The sequence below is a fragment of the Pseudorasbora parva genome, chromosome 14 (genome assembly GCF_024679245.1).
Source record: "Pseudorasbora parva isolate DD20220531a chromosome 14, ASM2467924v1, whole genome shotgun sequence".
Taxonomy (NCBI): Eukaryota; Metazoa; Chordata; class Actinopteri; order Cypriniformes; family Gobionidae; genus Pseudorasbora; species Pseudorasbora parva.
In genome coordinates, this window is record NC_090185.1 from 17,831,916 (window position 1) to 17,859,888 (window position 27,973).

The 27,973-nt window shown below is 38.3% G+C and overlaps 2 protein-coding genes across 2 annotated transcripts in view; both read right to left on the reverse strand.

Annotated features, from left to right (window-relative positions):
- Positions 1 to 3,211, reverse strand: part of ahr1b (aryl hydrocarbon receptor 1b) — a 53,591-nt gene extending 50,380 nt beyond the window's left edge. Inside the window, exons 1-2 of the mRNA XM_067415731.1 lie at positions 2,525 to 3,211; positions 933 to 1,120 (exon numbers count right to left, since the gene is read on the reverse strand). Of these exons, the coding sequence (XP_067271832.1) occupies positions 933 to 1,120; positions 2,525 to 2,565 (229 nt within the window). The 5' untranslated portion in view covers positions 2,566 to 3,211. The remainder of the gene's footprint in view (positions 1 to 932; positions 1,121 to 2,524) is intronic.
- A 4,658-nt stretch (positions 3,212 to 7,869) lies between these two features.
- ahr2 (aryl hydrocarbon receptor 2) overlaps positions 7,870 to 27,973 on the reverse strand; it is a 66,359-nt gene continuing 46,255 nt past the window's right edge. Inside the window, exons 3-11 of the mRNA XM_067415732.1 lie at positions 19,681 to 19,805; positions 18,481 to 18,570; positions 12,732 to 12,852; positions 12,294 to 12,433; positions 11,859 to 12,061; positions 11,651 to 11,760; positions 11,361 to 11,502; positions 9,494 to 11,276; positions 7,870 to 8,764 (exon numbers count right to left, since the gene is read on the reverse strand). Coding sequence (XP_067271833.1) covers positions 8,657 to 8,764; positions 9,494 to 11,276; positions 11,361 to 11,502; positions 11,651 to 11,760; positions 11,859 to 12,061; positions 12,294 to 12,433; positions 12,732 to 12,852; positions 18,481 to 18,570; positions 19,681 to 19,805 — 2,822 coding nt within the window. The 3' untranslated portion in view covers positions 7,870 to 8,656. The remainder of the gene's footprint in view (positions 8,765 to 9,493; positions 11,277 to 11,360; positions 11,503 to 11,650; positions 11,761 to 11,858; positions 12,062 to 12,293; positions 12,434 to 12,731; positions 12,853 to 18,480; positions 18,571 to 19,680; positions 19,806 to 27,973) is intronic.

A 27,973-nucleotide genomic window follows, 5' to 3' on the forward strand; every position in this document is an offset into this window, starting at 1 on the left:
TCTGTCTGCCTGCCTGTTGTCTGCCTGCCTGTTGTCTGTCTGTTGTATGTCTGTCTGCCTGCCTGCCTGTTGTCTGTCTGTTGTATGTCTATCTGCCTGCCTGTTGTCTGTCTGTTGTATGTCTGTCTGCCTGCCTGTTGTCTGTCTTTTTTGGTCTGTCTGTTGTTTATCTGTCTGTTGTCTGCCTGCCTGTTGTCTGTCTGTTGTCTGTCTGTCTGCTTGCCTGTTGTGTGTCTGTTGTCTGTCTATCTGCCTGCCTGTTGTCTGTCTGTTGTATGTCTATCTGCCTGCCTGTTGTCTGTCTGTTGTATGTCTGCCTGCCTGCCTGTTGTCTGTCTGTTGTCTGTCTATCTGCCTGCCTGTTGTGTGTCTGTTGTATGTCTGTCTGCCTGCCTGTTGTCTGTCTGTTGTATGTCTGTCTGCCTGCCTGTTGTCTGTCTGTTGTATGTCTGTCTGCGTGCCTGTTGTCTGTCTGTCTGTCTGTGTGCCTGTTGTCTGTCTGTCGTACGTCTTTTTGTTATATGTCTGTCTGTCTGTCTGTCTGCCTGCCTGTTTTCTGTTGTATGTCTGTCTGTCTGAGTGTTGTCTATCTGTCTGTCGTATGTCTATCTGTCTGTCTATCTGTCTGTCTGTTGTCTGTCTGTCTGTCCTATGTCTGTCTGTCTTTCTGTTGTATGTCTGTCTGTCGGATGTCTGTATGCCTGTCATTCTGTAGTATGTCTGTCTGTTGAATGTCTGCCTGTCTGTCTGAGTGTTGTCTGTCTGTCATATGTCTGTCTGTAGTATGTCTATCTGTCTGTCGTCTATCTATCTATCTATCTATCTATCGATCTATCTATCTATCTTAGTTAGTTGTTTAGGTATTCAGTAAGAGTATAAGTGTACACCATGACAGTCTATAATGAATTAAGGCAAGCTCCACGTGAACTCACCAGAGAAGAAGTTCTTAGCACGCAGGTAACTGACACTCAGGCGCAGGATGGAGAGTTTGTCCAGGCTGCTTGTGACCTCCTCGGGAAATGGAAGGAGACTGGCCAGTCGGTCCAACTCTGAGTTTAACCGATCACGATGCCGTTTAGATGGGTTAGACTTCCCCCCTTCATTTGGGGGCTGCTTCACCCTGAGTATGATAGCACAATAACCAACTCTTAAAATCACATTCAACAGTGTTTTTCATGACCTTTCAACCCAAAAAGGGTTGCAGGTCTGTTTGGATAGAATCACGGACCGCAGTCAAATACTGAAGCCACATTCAGAGTGTCCCAAGGATTTGCAAAAGCTGTTTTTACTAAAAGTACTCAGTTGTCAACTTTCCCACTCAGCCTGTCACGTTTAATAATTTTGCATATTGCTGGGTCTGTCCTGCTCTCAGTTTGATTTTAAGGAAATTCGTGTGTACCTTAATAAACACATTTGGGTCACCACCCATATGTAAAAGCCCTGCGCGTGCGCACACACACACACACACACACACACACACACACACACACACACACACACACACACACACACACAAGGCATTAGTTGTTAAGAAATTAAGGAATACGAAATTGGAAAATTGTAAGGAAACAATCACTGCAGACTAAAGTGATTGGCTAATTAAAAAACGTGTAAATAATAAATAAAATGTTTTGTAAATATTAAACAAATATTTAGTAAATCTATTTAAAAGTATAAAATGGTTTATGCAACATGTAATATAAGATTATGATACATATTTGGTTTACACTTTAGCAATAATTTGATGATATTAAACTCAATATAAGTTCCCAAAATTACATTAAGGACAATTCATGGCAATCAATTGTTTCATTACGATTATTATTAATATTAAAAATATAATTCTTAGAAATATCCATTATTTATACAGGCTAGTATATCCTCTTCACTGCATTCCAAATAATAATTTAAATAAAATATTATGCAAGATAAAATGTATTATAACGTATATATTATATAAAATAAAATATTTGCGTTCACCGCTCATGTACACATAATTTTAGGGCTTTATTCACGGAATGACGGAAATTATTTGTATTTTTTGTACTAACGTTACATGAGTTTTATTTTTATCAAAAATGAAAAAGAAAAAGGATAAACACATAAGTTGACTAAATAAGCAAAAGTAATAAACAATTACGCACATACATTAAAACAATATCGCAGCACAAACTCATCTTAAATTGATTATAATATTTATTTGCAGATGGGCCTATAGAGAGAAGATTACACGTGCGATGTGGGTCAGATGTTCATTACTATACTAGTTATTCAGTCAGAAATACCAACACAATCTTTAAAAAAAAACAACAAAAAAAAAACATCAATTATCAAAGAAAAATTAATAACATTTCGGTGATTATATTTTATGACCTTATTTTTGACTAACGTTACATATTTTTGACTACAGTTCAGTTCACTACGCCCACACACACACACACACACACACACACACACACACACACACACACACACACACACACACACACACACACACACACACACACTTATTTATATCACTTACGTTCTTTGCACCGGTTTTCTTCTTTTTCGTCCTGCATACATGTTTAAGGCGTCAGTGTAATCCAACTCTTCGGGGTCCAATGAATTTAAACCACTTTCTAACAGATCAAATCCCGCAGACCCACTTTTTCTAATTAAACAAACAAAAAACAAAACAAAAAATCTTGTACAGGCAATGGGTGTTAAAATTCAAAAATCAAAAAAATATTATAATAAATAGGTCGATAATATTTTTTTTTTTATAAATTGTGCAAAAAGGCACCCAAAGTCCCTAGTGCTACAACATGACCAAACTGCATATAATATCAGTCCTGTAAACTTAAAGCGCCAAAATAGAGATGCAAAAAGTGTAATTCCTCTTCAAATATATTTCAGCGTTCATAAGAGAAGTGACAGCAGGTCCTCGTTTTTATATTCTTCATCCTCAGTTGCTGAGTTTGTGTAAACGGCCCTCCAAAGTCATTTGCTTGGTTAAAATAATACATTATAATCTATATTTACAACGAACGGGCAAAACAAACCAAACCCAGAATCATAATTTGTTCCAGCTTCGTGTCTAATTCATTTTTGGCCGAGCTGCTCCACTAAGTCCCCCCAACTGCGCGCCCCCGACATCAGCTTGCAGAGGCACGCGCATTTGGTTGACCAGGCAACCGGCACAGATTTGCGCAGGAGCGCGCGCAGAGCATCAGAGGCCACGGCATGAAAGGCAAAGGGGAAAAATCTCCTAGGATACAGGACGTCAGACTTTACGTCTCATGTGATTGGTCAACGGAGTTCAAAATTACGATTTCCCGTTTATGAATATTAATAAAGAAACGTGACACGTGATCACAAGCGTGATGGATTTGCTGAAAGGGCAGGCACTGTTAATTAGGCTCAACGAATGGGGAAGAATTTGCTTATGAATATTGATAAGATTACAAGGTCCCCGAGAATCGCTCGCGAGGCTGATTAATATTAATTAGAATCCTGGACGCTGGCCAATCAACGGGCAGAGTATCTCCGAAATTAAATACAAGAAACATTTAGGCTTAATTAAACATTTTTAATTAAAATAAAAGCCTATGTATTTATTTTTAAAATGTTAGGCTACTAAATATATTTTTATTATTATTATTATTAGTGTACTCATAAATATAATCTGACTCAAGATGTTTTAAAAAAAAGTTTACAACCTAATAAATTACAGTAATATTTTAATGAGGTAAAAATGCGTTTTGTTCGTAATCTTTTTATTAGTATAGTCATTCATTCATTCACTATTTACTGTTTTATTGCCATCTTACATGCAGGCGCGTTGCAATAGTAGACTAAGTAAATTCCCTTTTGCAAACTTTTGTTATGACGCATCATTTCCTGCGCTTTCAGAAGCGTTTATAAGGCTGTTCGACATTTATTGACTATAATGACGGTATTATATAATACTTGTTTATGGACCACAGCAAAATCCCTTCAAGTGCATGCGAGCTACTGACTCTTTCATACACATTGCACACATCTGTTTTATACGCGGTAAAAGGGCAGTAATGAATAAAAGATGATTCGAAAGTGATTGTATATCTCCCCAATTTTGTTTAGGACGCCCTATAAAAGTGTGGCCAACCACACCGAGTAGGCCTACGACAAGAAAACCCATATTATTTCTTTGTTGTTTTGTTAACTGATGCAATTGAACACGGCAGAAATACTCATTTCGATTTTCCTTCCTAAAAGTTTCATTTAGCTACACTAGTACAGTATACATGTAGGCAATATACTGTCTGGCACACATTCAAAATATATACATTAGCGCCCCCATGTGGTAAACTGATCCGTCTATGGTCTGAAATGTATTTCAGCCCCTTTCACACAGCAGAAGGCCTACCGGCACTTTACCAGTAAAGACTATATGTGTGAAAGGGCCGGTGTTAATGATTAAAATGGTTGATTGGCTCTACTATTGGATCAGTATAAGACTTGACTTAGGTATGGTGGAGGACAACCGCCTAATAAAAGGAAGGAATCTCAATATAAACCAGAAATGACTGGCCCTGTTTACACTGGTATTAAGATGCGTTTTGGTCGATCGTATCACAAGTAGGCGAGGTTGATAAAGATGTTTGAAACACCTCGTGTTTAAATCTGTCTCTTCTGTCCACTTTTCCACCTTTCTGATTTCTAACACTCGCTCGCTCGTTCGGCAGAAACGAAAGCTGCTGCTCTTGTTATGTTTTTCTGTTGTCTCCGATGTAAATTGATTTTGCTCATTAGATTGAACGATTTGAAAATACCATATATTTACCCACCCATAGACCCTCCCCTCGAAGAAAGCAGGACAAAAGTGGTTGAAAGTGGACAAAAGAGACGGATTTAAACATGTTAAATGTGTCTCCCGTCCATCCATCCATCCATCCAGATTCTGTTCATTTAAACATACGTCCAATAAATTGACCAGCTAAAGCCATTGAGTCATCGACCCCTTTTTAATATGATGAAGATATCAATTATGAGGCACAACAAAAAATGAATCAATTGATATTACAAATAAAAAACAAACAAAAGCTATATTTTATATATATAATATAGAAGTGTGTGTATAACTTTTATTTGTGGGACATCCATTTGCGTATAGATTTTACAGTTGTGCGGAACAATGTACAAAAAAAGTATATAGTTGCATACACGTAGAAGCATTTACAATGCCGGGTGCACAAGCAAAGAAACAAACATACAATGATACAACAAATAAACAAAGATACTGCATTTTAAAGAAAGGCCTCACAAACGTCATTACGCAAGGAACGGGCATCTGAAGTGTTAAGTGCTATTATTTCTTTCTATTATAAAGGATTCGTAGTTTAGTGGTGAAGGGGAGTACGTCCTAACAAGTGCGTGCATGAATGATTTTTTGGCACTGGGGGAGTTCAATGCAGAGGTCGATTATTGGTGTTTGAACCTGTTTTATTCAATGGCACTTGGCAGGCGCAGCGAATGATAGGGGAATTTTCTGGACCACTAAACCTCGTCTAGTCACAAATAACTAATATTTAGGCACTTTAATGAAGTCATGAACACGAAACCGTCTAATACGGTTTCCTATGTAGATGGACGAGATTCAAGCTACAAGTAATCTGTCTATCGACCAATTTCAGTTTTTAAAATTTCCGATTTTTTACAGTGGTTCTCAACTGGTGGGTCACGATGCGTTTTAAATGACGAACAACTGCAGAAATGGGTATTCTTTAAATTTAATATTAAATTAACATTATTATAAAACTCTATCAAGGCCATTTAAGTAAGCAAAGCAACAATTAGAATTAAAAATGTGCGTTTTCAATTTCACACGAGTGTGAAAACATGTAATTGCGAGTATTTTGAGATGCATTAACTGCTAGCTATGAATAAAATGGCATCTCCGCCACATAATGCTATCAAACGTTTGGTTGACAAGACATTTGTATGATAAACGCCACTGTAAAATCTGTCCGTGAGAACCACTGGTTTAATATACATCATGGTGGATGGAGATTTATAGCGTTGGTTAGGACACGGCGCGAAATCAACCTGTCAACTTTGCAAATTGAGGGTCGGATCAATTAGCCAACTGATCACCCATCAATCAAACAAATTATTTTTTTTAGAGCTTTACTAACCTCTTTTAACCAACAGACACCTGGCAATACAACACATCACACGTTTCAGTACAAACGAAACCAAAAGAGAGAAAAAGGTGCTAATTTTGGAAAACGAAAGCCGTTTTAAGGCACTTAAGAAGACAAACGGGGCAGAGTGCGTGTCCTGTAACTCTTGAACTGTGAGGCTATGTACAACACTCAAACTAGCACAATCGATTCCGTCCATGCTAACAACCAGTTGTTAAAAACTTTGCTTCTCAGATTCAATGATAGCTGCCATTTCAATTTCTTTCCTCTGCAAGCCATGACCATTTCATCCAAAGAGAGCGGGAGGGAATAAGTGAAACATACTTTGGGGAGAACGAAATTAAGGCACGCAGTGTTCCCGTTTCAGATGATGAAAGGAAAAGGCTTTGGGTGCGCGAGTTTGGGGTTTTATATACATTCGCTGTTATTATCACACCAAACTTTCTGTTCTGTTCTTACTGCAGAGAGAAAGAACAAATCTCAAAAGCAACTGAAGTCGAAAACACCACAAGTTTCTACAAGAAAATTAAGGTAAAAAGCCTTTTCAAAAGCCTTTTATAAGGTAAGTAGCGATCCATTCTTTTTGTTTTTTGCAATAAAACCGATCAGTCATATTTCCGCAGCTACGAGAAATCTCATACAAATATGTTTTGGTATATATGTACACATTCAAAACACTGATACAGTTGAATCAAATGGCTTTAGAGGGATAGTTCACACAAAAAATGAAAATTCTACCCAAGCAGATCTGCATGGTCACAAACACTCAAACATATTTTCTTATACAGGTAAGAAACGTATACAGGTTTGGAACAACTTGAAAGTGAGTAAATGACAACAGAATTTTCATTTTTGAGTGAACTATCCCTTTAAATTCTTCAAAAAAGAAAGAAAAAAAAAAGTTCTACAAACTTTGGGCCATATTCACAAAACTAATTTCTGTGGAAATTGCATTAAATTCAATGCGTCAAATTCCCGCGAAAAAAAAAAAGAAAGAAAAGAAAACGTTTTTGAACACATTCTCTACACTGTGCTTGTTTTAAACTGTTTTGGCTGCAGCTATATTTCCTAAGAACGTCGCTATAGACTACAGTAAAGAATTTCACCGTGGCTATATAAATGAATCAAATCTAAGATTTACTTGTGTTTGGGATCCTTCTTGACGACTATTCTGTGATGCCCCTCTCTTTTTCTGTCACTACATTGAACATTTCCTCTGGAGGCAGGATACGCTGGCTGCTGTGATTCTCATGGCACGCAAAGCGATTGAAGAATTCCTAGAATTCTTCCATGTATGCGAATAGAAAGCAAGAGTGTAATCGGCAAATTAAAAGTGGACAAAAATGGCTCAATGGCATTTCCATAATTTCGAATATATGCATACAAAAGTACAAAAGACAATTATTAAACAAAAAACTGAACAGATAAATGATAAGCAATAACATTCAGATATTGTTGTAATACACATGAAACATATGGTTAAGGTAACCATAAAATGGTGGCAAGAGCAGACGGTACTATAGAGGGTATCTTGTACTGTTTAATTCTTTACTCCTTAAATGGAAAAAGTGTTGAAAAAGGGGAATATTTCCTGGGACTATCAATTTCGGTGGTGCTTTTTCTTTACCCAAATATGCCTTCGGCAACTTTACAGCTCATAACTGTTGTCTGTAAAGAAGGTCGAGCTTCAGGGAAGTTGTGGGACAATTTTGTAGTCAACAAATCAATGATTTGTTTTCGACAGTCCACCGGTGCCACAGAGGTCATTAGTAGAGTATTCATTTCTCTAGACAAAATGATGTCTTAAAAGAGGGGTACATTGATAACACTAAGGTTAAAGGTCTACAGGTGGTCGATTCCACCTTCTTAAGTGCACAGGTGGCAAAATAAAAGGGCCTGGATGAGGCCAATGCACTCTCTTAAGAGATAGACTTTCCCTTTTTGCCCACTAAATAGCATCTTGTGTGCACTTTGAATTGATTTCCTCAGAATCTCGTCCCCGTAATTAAAAGGTTCCTCCGTTCCTTCTGCATACTTCATAAATGAACTCTAGGCTTCCTCGCGCGCACACATATACACAAACGCACACTTGCTTACACACCTCTCCTTGCCATTACACTCTCCAACAAGATTGGAACGAGATCCAATCAGGAACAAAAGGATGTGCTTTTAAAAAAAATAAATATGAACGTTCTGTCACTGCTTATTTCTTATAGAGAGGGTGTGAATAAGTAGATAAGTGTGGAAAAAAATGCATGGTAAAAAAAAAAATTGCTTTTGAAGTTCTGTAATGTCTTGTAGGTTTTCAGCCAAGAGTGTCATCAGAAGTGGAGGAGTGTCTCTCTCTCTCTCTCTCTCTCTCTCTCTCTCTCTCTCTCTCTCTCTCTCAAGAGACAAACAAGTTGCTGTATTTCTGTGTGCGTTTTTTCCCATAGAAACAAGCACTGCACTGCTGATGTGCGAGTCGCTGCGTTGGGTGGGATCTACCACTAATAGTCACAGCAGTTGCTTTGGTTGTTCTCCGAAAAATAGGTGGTTCCATTGGTCAGTGAAGGAAAGAGGTACGTTCCTTTCTCCTCGAGTGGACGGTTTGCGATCTGCGAAGGGACAAAATTGAAACCATTAAAAGAATGTTTGGTGCTTTCTGTGGTAATCATGTCATGATATTCATTAAGTTGCATGGAAAAGAATTTAAAGCAGAACTCTCTACATTTTGAACTTTTGCCTGTGTCTTTACTGTTTTATGAAAATTTATATTCAAAAGATCTTTACCTTACCTTAACAAAGACTTATCCAAGACAAAACCTTAAAAGTATGTAACACTTTGCTTCATATCTAAGCAAAACGGACAATACAACTAAAAAACTACCGAACTGAATCAAAATCGAGAGCTTGTATATCAGAACTGAAGTACATGAAGACACCCAGTCCTACTCTGAACATCCCTCAATTGTTTCCTTTCCACAAGTTAATCAAATTGATTGAGCACATTGTGAATACATTCATCTTGAGTATCTCTGAGGCTCTAGACTTCCTCAAAAATATTTTTTCACACATGGTGACAAAAGTAAAATCCCAAAAGTGTTGTTTCCCACAAAGACTTGTGACTGGCGGTGAAGCTGATAAAACCTAACCCGTTTAAAAAAAAAGCCCTGGATGTGTGATGACAGACTAAGCCTGGGGTGAAAACAGGGCAGTTCCGCAATTCTTAACAAACTTCAAGACTCAATCTAAAAATGGGGAGTTAGCACACACCTGTTGCTTTGATCGTTGATCTAGGGCATGCTAGTTATAATTATACCATGGATAAAATTAGTACAGTTTACCTGTGTCTGGCCATTGCAGGAGAGATACTGCTGAGCAAGTATGTTATCTGGAGTTAATCCAGGTGGGACTTGACAGGCCATGCCGCTGATGTTGGTGTCCACCTGTGGGATGACCGGTGTGTCCACGATTGACTCGTTAGGACCTCTCTGGTAGTAACAGGATGTTTGGGTAGGACTCTGGGTAATCAGGGTTTTAGACCTCTGGCAGGATGACATTGAAGATACTGGATCTGGAGAACCGTACTGCATCCCATTCACAGGGGGTTGAGGAGTGTTTGTGAACATGCAGCTGTTGTTGGTCTGCTGAGGATACACGCCATTTGCAGTTGTCTGGGGCAGGAAGGCAGTCCCGAATCCTTGTGCGTTTGTGTGCGACAACAGTTGTCCAAGCGGGTCTCTTTGGAAGTCTTTCACTTGGCCGACGAAGCCCGTCATATTCTGATGCCCGCTGGAAAATGATTTAGGGACCTGCTGAGGGGTAGACTGGGAGTGCTGCCAGACAGGCAGTGCCGGATTGGCAGGGTTTTGAGTGTGAAGAGAAAACTGTCCTTGTAAGTGGGTAGTTGGGCCAGAGTGCAGTCCTGCATCTTGTGGACCTGAAACGTTACGGCCGCAAGAGTTCAGCAGGTTGTCCACCATATTGTTGCTGCCGGATACCCACTGAGGGTTCTGACTGATTGGCGGTTGTTGGGGAAGCGAATTCTGGAAGCCTATTGGCAGGGTGGAAGTGCCCTGCAATAGAGGGCTTTGAAGAGGGAGAGCCATTGCGTTGGGATGGGACTGGTTTCCAGACTGTAGGTTTCTCTGGCCACATGGCATCATTCCGTTCTCTTGCACAGCACCTTGCAGACCAAGCCTGGCTTGGTTTGACTGCTGACTACACTGCATGGTAAGAGAAGGATTAAACATAATGTTATTATTGCTGGGCATATTTTGGGTTGTCTGATCTAGTCCGAATGATTGGCCAAAAGTGTCGCCAGGTAAAATCTGTGGCCCCATATGGGTGAGCTTGGCCATCCCTCTTCCAGGGCTACTGGCATCCACTTGGTCCTGGATGTTAATTCCGATGAACCCACTCTGACCTGGGGATCCACCAAGCATCCCTGCCTGGCAGTTGAATGCCTGGTTAGCAGCTAAATTACTCTGTAACTCCATCTCTGGAAGACACTCTGGCACCTCAACAAACGGGCCCTGGTCCTTTAGCTGTTCAGGCAAAGAAATGCCGTTTTCCTTGAAAAGTGCATCCTCAACGTAGGACAGGATGTCATTGGTGATGATTTTGTTAAGATCCATATCGTTGTTGTATTGCACCCTGATCAGAGTGTTCTCCCACTCCTTCAGCTCCAATTTGTCCACATCAAAAGCCTGAAGGCTTTCACAAAGAGAGTTGTCCCCGATAATCTGCTGCAAGGTTTCCATCATGTCATTTACCACACCTTCTTCCTTTATCTCAGCTACAGTGTTTGGGGCTGACGGCTGCCAGGTGTTCCCAGGGACATTGAGCAGGGCGTGGCTATCCCTGAAAGCTTTGTCAAGCGTAAACTGGGAATTGGGGTCATTGTTCTGGTTGTAGACAGAATGATCCTGCTTCAGCATGGAGCCGAGAAGAGAATCTGGGTCAAGAGATGGAGGTTTGATCATCTTCTGGCCTTTGCCCTGATTTTTAATGTCATTGACAATATCCAGCGTGGGGCCAGTCTCATACAAGACACCCTCACCAGTGGCGCAGTTAAAGGGTAGCTGCAACTTCCTTTGACGGAGGTGTTCCTCACCCTCCTCATTCCTACAAAATACAGACATTATATTAATAATAAAAACAAGGAGATTAGCTCAACAACAGCATTACTAAAAATCAGGTTTTACTTACGTTAGTGCTCTCTGTCGAGCAATAATGAAGTCAGGTCTTCCTCCTTTATAAACAAGCCTAGCATTGGCCTGCACCCAGATCCATGAACCCCCTTTTGAGAGAAGTCTGAAGACGGTTAATCCACTTTCTCCTGTCTTGATCACTGTGAGAAAGTAAAAGAAAATATATATATTTTTAAAAGGTCTTCTATAGAAACTCAACCAAAAGACCAAAGGTCGAGATTAACATCTAAGAATGGACTTGGCTTTGATTTAATAGTAAATACTTGGTCAGGGTCTGACATAACTCACTTCTGATGTGGTTGTCAGCACAGTACATCATGTCAGCAGCGTGAATGAACTGATAACCAGAGCCTCTCATACACAGCTCAATCTCAGTGTAGCCAAGAACCACCTTCCCTCTGCAAAATGAGAAATAGATTAACACTATGCTTCTACCACTTCCCAAAGATTCAATGCCCCAATCTGATGTTGTTTTTTGCCTCAATTCCGAAGCTACCTTGTGTCGATACCCATGGGTGTGAAGTCCAGCTTGTGTTTGGTTTGGAAAAGAAGAGTCTTGCTCCTGATTTCCAAGATTGAGGGTGGCTGGAGGGGTGTGGCAATGACAAAAAGAGCCAGCTGGGGGTGGGCCAAAGTCCCATCTTCCGCCAACTTGTTTTGCCCATGGAGATATTTAAGCCTCCCCTGGAAGTTCAGGGCCTTAGGAGCAAAGGAAAGGACATTAAAGTCTTTTAGTCCCATGAGGGTCAGACTCTAAGAGTAAACAATCCACAGCAGATTTATTTACACAGCTGTTGATGTTACTGCATCATTGTGTACACAGAAAACCATTGTTGGGTATAGCACAAACTGTTCATCCCAAAATGAATTCTACAATATCGATTCTGGTTTGGATTGGAATAAAGGTGTAATAGACGCCTAGGATGTTTACCAGGAAGCCTGATGAGTTGTCGAGGAGGCACCGGAATCTGCAGCAGAAACTTCGTTCCAGGAAAGATGAGTTTTCTGGAGGGATGTGTTGAGGGTTGTAGTTTACCATGTCTCTGGTGATGTCACTGCTGCTCTGCATTGCTGAAGACCAATTGGTTGTGCCAAACAAAAGAGAAAAACAGTGATGTAATCGGCTGTGAATCACTATAACCTTGTTCATCATCCTTGGTTTATACAAGGCTCCATTTTATAAATCTGAACTGATCCTCCAATAGCTTGTTCTCCACAAACATACTTTCTTGATTCAGTAATGATAACAACACAAAATGCTCATTCACAAAACATTCAGGGCTGGGCACCGCAGTAAATACTGACGACCTCTTGCAAGGAACTCACTGACCCTATGTGGACATCAACATCAGGGCGATTTGCTACTAACCTTCGGATCCTTCGCTACCATCGCACAAGGTGGGATTGAGGGCGAAGTGTAGTTGTCTGCGGAACATTGCCCGATCGTCTGTATGGATGAGCTCAAAAACACTCTGGTGGACAACATCCGACTGTGAAGACAGTGAGAAAGGACATTAATAAAAACATACATGTTCTGCACCCAACATCTTATAATCCTTCCCATTCATGGTTTACCTGACATGCAATATGGTACACATACAAGTCCTCATAATTATTTTCTTTCCATGATGCAACTGCAATGTTTATGCCAACCAAATGCAAAAAAAAATTAAGTTTAGTCTATTGTGGCACATATTTTTACAAGAAAGCATTCTCACATTTGTCACTAGAGTTTAAGAGTAGTCTCAATGTTCATTTTAGACTGTATTTAACGTATATCAAAAAGATAGATGCTTCCCTCTAGAGGCTTGGCATAGTAACTGCAGCCTATATATTTTCCACCCTATGTTCTCTCTCTCTCTCTCTCTCTCTCTCTCTCTCTCTCTCTCTCTCTCTCTCTCTCTCTCTCTCTCTCTCTCTCTCTCTCTCTCTCTCTCACAGGCAAGCGTATTCTTAGTGCTTGCGGTGTGTGCGCACTAATTGCTGCAGGCTGGATGGTGGGGATGAAAACCAGACAAAGTCCAGAAACCATTCATGACAACTTGTACCAACAAAACACACATTTAAAGGTTAATGAGGGCACACAGGGTAGGGAGTAGAGAGAAGATATATATTAATTGCTTAAAAATATGTATACATGTCTCTGATATATTTAAACATATATCTTTGTAAAAAAAAATTTTTTTCAACATAATTCATGCACAAATTCACATATATTCGGATGATACATAGAATGATGTTAAGCCATTCTAAACCATCTAAAGATAATACAATTAAATACTAATATTATTCAAAAAAGTATATATTTTTCAGCCTTTTAAAGATATGTACAGTACCAGTCAAAAGTTTGGTAGCAAGATTTTTTCAATGTTTTTGAAAGTAGTCTCTTAATCACACCAAGGCTGCATTTATTTGATCAAAAATACAGTAATAACAGTAATACAGTGAAATATTATTACAATTTAAAATAACTGGCTTCTGTTGTAATATATTTTAAAATGTAATTTATTCCTTTGATGCAAAGATGAATTTTCAGCATCATAACTCCAATCTTCAGTGTCACACGATCCTTCATAAATCATTCTAATATACTGATTTGATGCTAAAGAAATATTTCTTCTTATTATTAATATTAAATACAGTTGTGCTGCTTAATATTTTTAAGCAAACACATTTTTTTTCAGGATTCTTTGATGAATTGAAAGTTCAAAAGAACATAAATATAACTTTTCTGTAATATTTATTAATTATTAAAGTCTTTTTTAGCAATTTAATGTGCTTTTGCTAAATACATTTAAAAAATATATTTTTATTTATTATTATTTTTTTAATTTTGCCTTTTTAATTTTTACTTTTGAATGGCAGTGTATTACGATAAAAAAACAGTGATTTTTTTTCTTCAGTATTGATAAGACGAAATTATCTCAGAATGATTCGTGTAATGATGCTGAAAATTCAGCTTTGCATCGCAGGAATAAATTACATTTGAATATATATTACAACAGAAACAGCTCATTTAAATTTTAATAATATTTCACAGTATTACTGTTTTTACTGTATTGTTGATCAAATAAATGCAGCCTTGGTAAGCAGAAGAGACCTTAATGTTTCCAGAGTTTTGACTGTTAGTGTATATAGTCTATAAATGTGTATGCAGTGCATATGCTTAATTTATTTGAAAATAAAAAAATCCCATATTATTGCAATATTCACTTCTACAGTTAACACAAGGTTTCTTAATTTTATACAACGACAAAATGCCACTATATCATTGTACAAAATGTCGCACAGCCCTATTAAGAAGTGCATTTTGAATAGTAAAACCACAGAACACTTTTAACACAAAAAATACTGAAGCCTACATGATAGGATAATGCAATTAAAAGTGTGTGAATAGTTATAAGCGACTAAATCACAGCAGGTGTTCAGACCGCTGTGGCAGTGGCTATGCATTTATAAGTTTATGTGTGCAGGTGGTGCAGGCTTGCCTGACAGCGTAACCTTGGCGACCTAGACTTGCGTTACATGCTAGAGAGGGAACGTCACACTCTTGGGAAATTGATTTAGTGAGGAAAAACAAGTACGCAATAACAAGCACACACGATATGCATAGATGCACACCAACAAACACACAATGACACCGCAGGTCTTATTCACATATCTTAGGTGTGTGTGTGTGTGTATATATAAATATACATTCTCCTGGTATGCACATACTGTCCGTATTGTGATATTTGTCTGTGCTTAAAGCGAGAATGTATATTTGAGAAGGCATTGTGTAATGCATAGCCTACTTGCTATTATTGTTGGATATAATAATGAAAAAGCCATTGTTAATACGATCTATACATGCAATCTATACATACAATACAGCACAGGAAGACATACATATGATCTTTTACAGAACTGGCTGCGGTTCACACACAGACGAAACAGGTTTTGCGAGTTCTTTAATAAGTATCCAAACATTCAATTTGACTCCCTTTGATGTTCTTTTTCTGAGCTTCTCCTCTTTTATAAACAAAACCAAACTATGTCCGATATGCACATCACAGGGTGAAAGAAAAAAACACTTAATCACTAAGCATTTGCAAATATTAGCTTACATAAATTTGAATAGGCCTTCCAAACACACAAGGAAGAAACCCTGTGTTCTCAACGACATTAGTTTGTTCACTATTAAAAATCGCCTTCAACGCCACAGTTGTTTAACAGTTACGAATAAGTAATCGAAGCCAGACACCTCAGCACGTTTTCACAACCTACTTTCATGCTTTGGTTACAGAACAGTAAAGTAACCGTGACCGACATTGGGGCCCACAGAATTATTCTGACGATAAGAGAAAATCACGACCGTGGGAAATTGCACGGCACGTTGAACTCTTGCAGAAAGTCATTATTCTTCCTTCAGGGTGAGGATATACTCAACCAAGTGAAGAACGATGCAAATGTTTCCAGGATCATGACTCTACAGATTTGGACAATTGCACTGGATTGTTTGAGGCTGGTTAACTAATAGCGATTTTTATTGGTAAACAATAATACAAAATAACAGTAAGTAAAGGTGTAAAGAGGCCTAGCTTTTGTTTAAATGGCTAATGCTAAATTTTTTATTCTGTCTCACCCTCACACTGTTCCAAACCTGCAAGACCTTCGGAACACAAATTAAGATATTTTTGATGAAATCTGAGAGCTTTCTGTCCCTTCATTGACAGCTACACTAACTGACACTTGACGCTTCAAAAGTTATTAAAGAGACTGAAAACGAATCCATATGAATTGAGTGGTTTAGTCCAAATATTCTGAAGACTTGATCGCTTTATATGATGAACAGATTGAATTTAGGCTTTCATTCACATATTCATCAACTCTCACATCAGTTGTGGTGAATGGAAACTGTTCACCAATGAGGTGTATTCTTGTGTGCTACACAGCATGTTTGAGCTTCTGTAGGAACCAATTAGGTTCCTTCTCGTGTTTCGCAGAACATTTGAGCTTCAGCAAGAACCAATGATGTTCATTCTTAAGTCGTGCAGTACGTTTGATCTTTAGCAAGAACCAATGAGGTTCATTCTTATTTGAGCTTCAGCAAGAACCAGTGAAGTTCATTCTCATGTTATGCAGGACGTTTGAGCTTCCACAAAAACCAATGAGGTTCATTCTCATGTTACAAAGAACGTTTGAGCTTCAACAAGAACCAATGAGGTTCATTCTTATGTTACGCAGAAGATTTGAGCTTCTGCAAGAACCAATGAGGTTCATTCTCATGTTTCGCAGAACATTTGAGCTTCCGCAAGAACCAATGAGGTTCATTCTCATGTTACGCAGCACATCTGAGCTTCAGCAAGAACCAATGAGGTTCATTCTCATGTTACTCAGCACATCTGAGCTTCAGCAAGAACCAATGAGGTTCATTCTCATGTTACAAAGAACGTTTGAGCTTCAACAAGAACCAATGAGGTTCATTCTTATGTTACGCAGAACATTTGAGCTTCCGCAAGAACCAATGAGGTTCATTCTCATGTTACAAAGAACGTTTGAGCTTCAACAAGAACCAATGAGGTTCATTCTCATGTTACAAAGAACATTTGAGCTTCCGCAAAAACCAATGAGGTTCATTCTCATGTTACAAAGAACGTTTGAGCTTCAACAAGAACGAATGAGGTTCATTCTCATGTTACAAAGAACGTTTGAGCTTCAACAAGAACCAATGAGGTTCATTCTTATGTTACGCAGAACATTTGAGCTTCCGCAAGAACCAATGAGGTTCATTCTCATGTTACGCAGCACATCTGAGCTTCCGCAAGAACCAATGAGGTTCATTCTCATGTTTCGCAGAACATTTGAGCTTCCGCAAGAACCAATGAGGTTCATTCTCATGTTTCGCAGCACATCTGAGCTTCCGCAAGAACCAATGAGGTTCATTCTCATGTTTCGCAGAACATTTGAGCTTCCGCAAGAACCAATGAGGTTCATTCTCATGTTACGCAGAACATTTAAGCTTCCGCAAGAACCAATGAGATTCATTCTCATGTTACGCAGCACGTTTAAGCTTCCGAAAGAACCAATGAGGTTCATTTTCATGTTACGCAGAACATTTAAGCTTCCGCAAGAACCAATGAGATTCATTCTCATGTTACGCAGCACGTTTAAGCTTCCGCAAGAACCAATGAGGTTCATTCTCATGTTACGCAGCACGTTTAAGCTTCCGAAAGAACCAATGAGGTTCATTCTCATGTTACGAAGAACGTTTGAGCTTCAAAAAGAACCAATGAGGTTCATTCTTGTGTTATGCAGAACATTTGAGCTTCTGCAAGAACCAATTAGATTCATTCTTGTGTGTTACATAGCACGTTAAAGATTCGGTAAGAACCAATGAGGTTTGTTCTTGCATCAAGCAGGTTTGGTCTCTTCATACAATTTGGAGTAAACCACTAAATTCATATGGCTTTCACAAGTTTGTGTGCCCATATAATCTTAGTGAAAGTGGTAAACAGATTTGGCTTGCTGTCTGCTATAGAGGGGCTCGGAGAGGATATTCTACCCGAGCTCCGATTGCCCCCCTATAATAGGCAAAATTGAATAAATAAAAGAATGAATGAGTCCTTTATATAGCGCTGTCATATGTACTACTGTACACCCAAAGCGCTTTACACTCGTGTCAGGGATCTCTCCTCAACCACCACCAGTGTGGTGTACAAAAGGAGGAGCAGGGGAGGAGGAGGGATGCTTCAGGAACTAAAAAGGGGAAGAGGTAAGCTGCTGGTTTTATACCTTGGTATTAATTGAAAGATTAGATGGGCGTACTCCTCCCGGAATTACTTTTAATAACTTCACTAGTATCTCTTTATGAACTTTTTGTCACAGTGGTTGTTGAATAGCTGTAAACAGAAGGACAGAAATCTCTCAAGAGTTCATCACAAAGATCTTAATTTGTTTTCCAAAGATGAACAAAAGTCTTATGGGTTTGGAACATGAACAACATCTTTTTGAATGCGAACTATTACTTTAAGCCTCTTACCAGCAATATTTGTGTTTCAAAATGTCAATGCATGACCAGATGACTAATGTTGAATAAAAGCTGTACTTCCTAAAGAATAGTTTTAAAGAAAACTCACCTGATGGAAGCCCAGGTAGTCCTGTATAGTTGGAGATGAATAAAACACATATCCTTCGGCGGTGACGACCAGCACAAAGCCATTGAGGGCCTGAAAACAAAATTAGACAGATTTGTGTTTGAAGTGTTAAAACATGTTAACAACAAATAGTTAGTTTGTTAACAAATTTTAACAAATAATTGTTAGTTTTGGTTTGTTTTATGCTAAACACAGTGCGGCTGGGATTGTGAGTGATTGTAAGACTGTAGATGGGTGGAGGTAATGGGGCCATTTTTCTTCTTTTACATCTTTTTTTTTCAAGTAAACATCCCATGTAATTAGCCAGGCTTTTGTTAAGGTGTTGAACATGACAACAGACAGGGGTGAATATCGCCGCTAGTCACGCACAGGAACCAACAGCCATCAAACAATAGAGAGAGAGAGAGAGAGAGAGAGAGAGAGAGAGAGAGAGAGAGAGAGAGAGAGAGAGAGAGAGAGAGAGAGATGTGGCTGAAAAAGAAACTCACAACATTTGAAGGTGGTGGAAAGCAACATGTGATATAGTTTACAAAGAAAAGATAACATTGCTCAGCAGCGGAGAATCTTGATTGCTCAGACTTCATTCCATTTTAACCAAGCGTGACAACAGCTACAATAAACGAAACGTCAACCTAACTTTTCTTTATGAGTTTATTACATGGAAGCTGAAGTGTTTTATTTTAGCGCGTATAGATGGTCTTCTGTTGTTTATTTTAATATCTTTCCAAGGAATCAGGAAACGTTTACACGTTTACCTGCTATGCACACACACAAACACAATGGGGAATTACCGACATCTTTGAACAGCCCAGAGTGACAGTTTGCATAAATAAATAAAGATCGAGCAAATGAGGATATACAAAAGTGAGGGATGATTTAGAAAGCGGACAGATGCTTGGGCACGACTTTTCCTGAATCGGTAGAAACAGATTTAAGACCGCTGCGAGTAGCAAATCGGTCTTACCTTAGACGTGGCGAAAAATGGGAAGACCTCCCTGAATATGATTCTTATCAGTCACACACGAACTCACACAAAGATCTGGACCATTTTAGGTGAGAAATGAGGTGCAAGGTGTTTATAGAATGTGCTAATGTCAAGTGTGAGCGCATGTAAACAAGTGGGCGGTTGGTATGAAGAATCCTGGTAATTCTCAAGGAAAGAGATCAAGGAATTGGTTTTACCTGCAACAACAGGTCCCCCTCCGAGAAACTGACTCCATCCACACTGGTGGCTGTCTGTCCGTTTCCTCCAAATGTCCCTGACCGGTCATTTAGCCACCCATTTCCTGCTGTCTTTTTGATTGTGGCTAAAGCAAAGAGAGAGTGTGAGAGAGAGAGAGACGGTTACCACCATGAATGTCATTCTGTGCCAGTTTGATAAGGAGATTGTTTTTGTAAGATTTAAACCATTCTTTCAGACAAGTAATATGAAATAATTCATTAATAAAACACAAAATAGTTCATTAGCATGGATGGAGACAGGCCAAAAAGCATTAAAATAACATAACTTTATAGTATTTTGAGCTGTGTGTTTACAAATGTGTAAAAGTAAACCAATAAAATGTTTAAACATCATGACCAAGCAGAAAGTCACTACCCTTCCACTGTGAACTCAGGAAAAAACTAGGACTAACACGATCAATCAAAATCAACAGTTTCCTCTCCAGATGTCTTGAACTCTCTACCTTATTTATTTTTTTGCGCTCAACATGTACAAAGCAAAAATGTGTTTGAAAACAAGGGCCATTATAGTCAAATTTACAAGGTGCTAGTCAATTAAACAAATTGTTTATTAGCTAAGGCTTTTTTTTGTTTTTTTTGCTGAACATTTGAGTCTCGCCCATTTTGGTTACACAAGCTACAACTTTAACATCACATCCAAGGAGGACTAAATGTGCTAACATGTTACAATATCAATAAGGAACCGCTGAGGTAAACTATGAAGTAAACGGTTAGGCAAAGCCTATGGTAAAATCTAAAGTAAATTGAAGAACAATAAAAAAGAAATATTCATACAAAATGTGAGGCAAACCTAATGAATAAGTAAATTAGGTAAATAAGGTAAAATCTTATGTCAACACATTTCAGGTAAACTGAGGTGAAATGTGAAGTAAGCTCTAATGGAAACCTGCAAGGTAAAATGTCAAGTAAACTGAAGATACCTTTTTAGATGAACTGATGTAAAATATGACACAAAAACTTTGAGGGAAATGTAAACTAAAGTTTGAGAACTAAATCAGGTAAAAACTGTTAAACTCTGAGGTAAAAAGCTGTAGTGAACTAAAATATGAGGCAAAATCTGAGGTAAATGTGAATCAAGGTTTGAGACAAAATGAGTTAAAATCTGTGGTGAACTCTGAGGTAAAAGATGAAGTAAACTCTAAGATAAACCTGTAAGTAAACGGTAAATAAGGTAAAATCTTATGTCAACACGTTTCAGGTAAACTGAGGTGAAATGTGAAGTAAGCTCTAATGGAAACCTGCAAGGTAAAATGTCAAGTAAACTGATGATACCTTTTTAGATGAACTGATGTAAAATATGAGACAAAAACTTTGAGGTAAATGTGAATCAAGGTTTGAAACTAAATGAGTTAAAATCTGTGGTGAACTCTGAGGTAAAAGATGAAGTAAACTCTAAGATAAACATGTAAGGCAAAATATGAAGTAAATGTGCAAAATCAGAGATAAATCCTGAGATAAACTGAGGTCAAATCTGTGATGAATAGAGGTAAAATATGAGGTAAAATATGAGGTAAAGTAAAATAAACTGAGCTATGTTATAATGTATGACCTGTGAGCACACTGAGTTTGTGACTTTTTTTTTTGCTCTCAGAGAGAGAGAGAGAGCGCGCGCGCGCGAGAGAGAGAGATATTTCAACACTTTCACAACGCACACATTTTCTGTGTGAATTTACCGGATGTCCACACACATACACACACATTTAACCCACTGCAATTTGTAACATGTAAAGACAAAAAGTACAGTTTTCTAAAAGTGCACAAAACAACTTCAACTGACATCATTAACAACAGCATATAAACAATTCCACTTAATTTCCAGTAATGTGTGTTAGACTCAAGTTGTCTAGTGCTAGGTTAACACTGAGCTAACATAAGCCAGTGGGTGCGGCTCGCTAAGCCATTTCCTCCCTGACCGGCGCAGATGCCTTGCTATTTCTAGACCTTATCAAATGCTCTCTATCGTAACCCTTGGAGGGAAAAAAAATAGAAGGGAGAGAAAAATGAAGAAGAAGAAGTGGAGGAGGGGGAAAGAACAGCGTTTTTCTGCTAGGCACCAAAAATATCTCCCCACAGGACACAGATGTTGAGAGATTATTTGGTGAGGGGAAAAGCCGAGGCGAACTCAAACCACTTTAAAGATGGACTGCTGATCGGTCTGGCAGTTTAAATTGCAGACGAATGTAAAAAAAAAAAAAAACTATGTAAAAGGGAAAAAAAAGGCGAAAGACAGAGACAACAACAACGTTCTGTAGACGTTGACCACAGATCTTGATGAAGAAGTAAATAGGGGTGTAATACAAACTCTGCCACCACACCAAAGAAATAACTACAGTATGGATAGCAAAGAGAGCGAGGGGAAACTCTTGATGAGGAAAACAGACCACTTGGCCCCTAGCGCTTGCTAGGCTTCTGAAGCTAAAGAGCGCAAGCACACACAAAGCGAGGCAGCTGCTCAGGAGTCTAGGAGTCTACAGACACACAACAACTCATTGACAGAACTACACACTATTGTGAGCCGGCCAAAACGAGTTTGCATTTGGCTTTGCCCCTGTTAAACCCTCTCCGACGGTCTGGACGTTCCTGGCACGCAAGTCCGTCAAACTTTGGCAGCCTATTGGCCGTGTGGTCCCGTTCCGACTCTGTATTTAAAACTCCAGTCTTTCATAAGCATATCAGGCCTGTTATTAAAAATGGAGGTTCATGGAACATCTATGTAATCATGATCCACCTCTTCTTCATGGATCGCGCTGACCTCCACTGACCTGCTTCCAGAGATGAATAAAATGATGAAGTCCGGTGGCCGAGTGGTCATAAACACACACACACACACAACCAACTTGAACCACCAATCTATTGCCGTCTGTTCATCTGCCATTACAGTAATTCAACACACATGGCCCCTCAATGCAACCACGACGTGCTCTTTCCCTCGCGTTCTCCCTCTCTCCTTCTGTTGTACTTCTCCCTTATACTCTTCAGTTACGTATTGGGGATCTCTCGACCGTAATCTCTAAACCCGCTCTCCACTTGCCGTGTGTAACTGGAGAAAGAGGGAGGTCTGAGTTGAATGGTGATCAGGAACAGGGTGAACTTTTCTAGTATGGGTCATTAAATATACTGAAAGGCCCGATCTAGGCCCTGGTGCCTCCTGCTTGATGAGCTCATCATTTATCTGCCTCTCATCTTTTCTGTTCTGTTCTTTCTTTTGACATAAAACTCTCAGTAATTGTGCTCAAATTAAGCCAGATTTGAATGAAAGCTTGTGGTTGATTGTGGAGGACTACACCCTTCTTGAAATACCAATGATACCCAGTTGCAAGGAGGATTTTTGACCTTTTTTTGGTGTTTTTTAACCCTGAATTAGTGATGCACAAAATAATTTCAAAACAATTAAACCAAAATTCAAGTTTTAATTTAGCCAAAAACCAGAACTGAAAACAAAAATTCAGGTAATTAGTCTCAAGTTACTGGGTAACTAAACTCAATATACTGTTGTATTTTCAAAAAAATTGAAAAACAAGTCATAGTTATGTTTTTCAGCCAGCAAGAAATGTAAAATTTTGATGCTACTCTAGCTTAATATTTGGCCATGGTCCAGTACTTCTATGCATTTACCTGTTGTAGCTAGTCCATGTTGTGTGCACGAAATAGCATAAGTGTTTTCCCACTAATTTGTTTTGTCTGAATCTGTTTCGGCAGACAAAATGTAAGAGGCCAGTAAGAGACCCCAGTGTAAATCCTGCTCGGAGCTGGTCAAGTAGGACATTTGGTGCCATGACCCGGATTGGAGTGGGGTTTATGGGGTTGAGTGTAACGGATGTAGGCCAGTAATATCTGCATGTGTAAACCTCACTCCCCTGGCCTCAAGAGCTGAGCTAGCAGCTAGTCTTTAGCATTCGTATTAGCACACCGCCTCCCATGCCAGAGACTCTGGTTCGAATCCCACTCTGTGTGGGTTTAGTAGGATTTGTTACATTTGGTGCCGTGACCCAGATGGACAGGAGTGAGGTTTAGGGGTGAGTGTAATGGACGGGGTCGATTAGGACTGGTTTCGAACAGCACTACCTTGAACATTACCTATTACTGAACTACTGCATGAACTTCAAATCAAGTTTTTAGTATTATCTACAGCAGGATTTCTCAAATCCAGCCATGTTGGGCATGAGTGTAGCTCAAACCATGATCAAATTCACCTATCTACAATTTTTTAGTAACTCTGAAGACCTAGCTTGTTAAGGTGTGTTTTAGGGCCGTCAAAATTGCTCAAAAATGAAGTTTGAATATTTCCTCTATAAAAAAAAACATGAATATTTGAACTATTCGAAAATCTAGGTGCGCATTTTGTCAATGACACGCATTACGTCAATAACAGGACAAATTAATACAAAGAAACATAACTAGCCTACTTGTATAGGTAGTCTATTTAAGTTTAAACATATTTAAAAACGTATTACTTACACAAAAACAAGTAAATTAACTAATGGCCAAGACCGCAGACCTCCCTCTCTCTCGCCCTCAGCTCACACTCTCTACGCATAACGGTTTAAATGAACAAACTTTACGTTTTTGCAAGCAATTTAAGGTCGCGACTCTTGTCCCAAATATAGCAGGCTTCATTCAGTGATTAAAACAAATATTATTAATATAGACCGCAGGCTTTTTTCCCCACTTGATTTTTTTTTAAATATTAATTTTCACCTTCGAAATTCATTAAAAAAAAAAATAATAATTCAAATATATATTTGAATTTAGAATATTTGTTGACAGCCCTAGTGTGTTTGACTGAGGTTGGAACTAAACTCTGCAGGACAGTCAGTGACAGTGACCCTACGGGACCAGATTTGAGTAACCATTATCAACATTTTTAAATCAATATAAAACAAAAAGAACACATAATGTCAAAACCGTCATGTACTTACACAGCAGCTAGTAATATATATATATATATATATATATATATATATATATATATATATATATATATATATATTTTAAATGTGCCTTAGTACGCTATGGTACTTTACAACACAAACAGAATTATGTTTTGGACTCGCAGCTGAAGGTATTACCGAATCGTCAAAACACAACACATTCTGCTAGTGTCTGGATAGTCTCTGCCGCAAACACTAAGGAAGGCACACTGTGTGTTCCTGAGGGTTCAAGAGAGTGAGAAATTGAGACTTAGAGAGAGCGAGCGAGGGAAACCCACTGGGCTCTCGTTTGGCCTGTGGTTTAATAACCTCGCGTGCTGAGAATGACTGCATCCTTGACAGCACCTGAACCCTATTAGCTAACAAACTGGACCACTTCCCAGACATTTACCAATCCTTTTCTTCACCTCCCTTGACACTGCGAATGTTGGTCTATAGGAATAATAATCTCTTTCTCATTCTTTTCTTTCTCCCATTTATCGAAATTCATAAACACGCAAACCCTAAAAGAACATGAAACGCAATGTGACAAACACACATAGCAGATGCTACACCGAACTGTCCTAAAATCTGTGGAGACAAGTTTAATAGCTGTGAAAAGTACGTCATTTTCTAAAAATATTTTTTGCAATAGAGAACAAACAGCCTTTGTCTGCATGTACAAACACATAGTTAACGTTAACACGTGCTTTTCAGGTATCAACATTGCTCGATCTGTGTTTTAACACAAGTTTTTCCGAAATGCTGCCAAGTTGTTTTATTGCATTTTTTAAATGCGCTATAGTCGAACGCAACTGCCGAGCACAGCGAACCCAGTCGATTGATTTTTATTAAACGCACAGACAGCATTCAGACAGTTTGTGCAACAGGTACGTCTCGTCTTATATTCTGGCTATATATGAGCCAATGTACATAAAAGCACACACTACACCCACCCACTGGGTTTTTAAAGGCTTTAAAACTCCAGTGCTGAATTGAGCCATTGTTTTTTTTTTTTCCGTTTTTTACATTGTCAGAAAAGCCTTGACTTTGACTCTCTCTTTCTGTGTCTGTGGTGGGGGGCAGGTTTAGGCTTGAAGGTATGAGGACTGTGGTATCTGTGTCTTCCAAGATACATTTCTCACACACACCATCAGCGATCTCTGCAGTTTCTGTCTCTTGACAGAGTGCCAAACAAGTGTTTTTTTAACCAGGCCTAATTAAAAGTCAATGGGGGCATTTTATTGATATAACACTGTTGCCGCTGTTTACTTACACATGCAGATTTACAAAAAAAAGAGGCAAACACTGCACAGTACAATTCCCACACTTGTGTCTGGATATATGCCTGGTTATAACGGTTTTCTCCATCATTTGATATATAACTGATGTCATTATCAACAGAAATTAACACATACTAGAATGATTTATGTGGGTTGAAACAGAAAAACATTAACTGCAGAATGTAAATAGCATTTTTTTCCTGCTGAGTTTTGTGAAAAGATTAAATCTCTAATGAATTTAATTTGCAGTATACTGAAAAAAGACAAATTAATTCATTTAAATAAATAAATTAAATAGATTGAATAAACAAAATCACATTAAATGAACACTTTTAGACAATTTATTTAAAAGTGATTTATTTCAGCACTGAATTTTGTTAATATAATTAACTCTTTCCTTGCCAAACTATTTTTTTCGCTATTTGTAAGAAAATGCTTCCCTGCCAAAAACGGAATTTTCTCGGAAGTTTCTGTGTTTTCACTGTCAGACGCTAGGGGGCGCTATTATGTATCTTCTGATTGAGTACTGAATCTCTTGATCAAAACACATGCATGGAAGACACAGTAAAACAAGTGATCTTATGTAATCATATGCATATGTAAAATTACATAAACATCAACATTAAACAGCATATTTAATCAAAACTATCTAATGTTAGTGAATGAAATGTCGACCCAGGACGAGCTATAGGACTTTGAAGCATTAGGAGTGTTGATGGACTCGATCTACTCCATCTGTGTACTCCATCATCATTCTGAATCTGATTTGGATACAGTCTTTCACAAAAATTTGATTTTTTTACATTTTTATTTACAGCTCAGCTTTTTATTCAAAATGTTGCTTTTTTTTAAATGAAACTTACCCGCATTCAAGTGTTGAATGCATAAAGCTAGAATAAATGCTGGGGTTTTTTTGTTTAAAAGAAGAGGGTCAGCTCTTTATTTTTATATATATTGCATACTCAGAGATATTAATAAAACTAAATATTCTATGGGCTACTACATTTTTGTGAAAATGGTCGAAAACCATGGCGGTGGCTGATAACGTTTTTTTTAAAACACTGGCGGGGAAAGAGATAATTAAAATGAATTAATGCAATAAATAAACATAAAAAAATAAATAAAATTTGAATTTATTTCAAATTATTGAAATAAAATGTAATACATTTAGATTTAATATTTTAAAATAAAATACCTTTAAATATTAAGAGGTAATACTTTTAAAGAAAGCTTGTTCATGGTAAAAAGAATGGCAATTTATTTGAATTTAAATATATTGAATAGGTTAAATTAATAAATGTATTTAAATTAAATATTAAATAATGAAAAGATCTAATTGAAGCACATTGTTATTTCAGAGCGAGGCGAGGTCTGTGCCTGAATGCGATAAGATAAATTCCATCTGTTTCCCTGAAGGAATTATGAAAGGTCACGACCTGCGCGTGTACATGTTTGTGTGACCCTGATGTCATCTTGACACAGAACTGACCTGGTATTTCAACCAATCAAATGCCTGTCACAAGCATTATCAAAACATGCCTTACTAGCCAATAAATCTCTCTAGTAGTAGTAACGGCAACAATAATGCAAGTACACTATAGCAGTGTATGCTAATATTTTACTGTCGATTTGTATTGTTGTTCTTGTACTGTTTCTTTCAACACTCTTTCAGTAATGTATGTTGTCATTCTACACATGAAGGGATAAACAGAGAGTGAGCATGAAAAGAGGCAGAGAGCAGAACAGGAAGAGCCGTGTAAAAGAGACGGGGCGGAGGGGGATCATGAGACTTGTTGTACAACTGCTTCACTGTTTACATAGCCTGTTTTCTGTCAGGCAAAAGCATTAAACTTGAATTGGCCCTCTTTGTCAAAAAGACAGTGAGAGAGCATGGCCTGAATGTGAGGAATGTTTCTGTCGACCGAAGTGTAAATTATGCCATCATCATATTCATTCATTTTAGCCTAGGCATAAAATAACTGAAGCTAATGTATTTTAGACAGCACAATAATGATGATGATGATGATAATAATAATAATA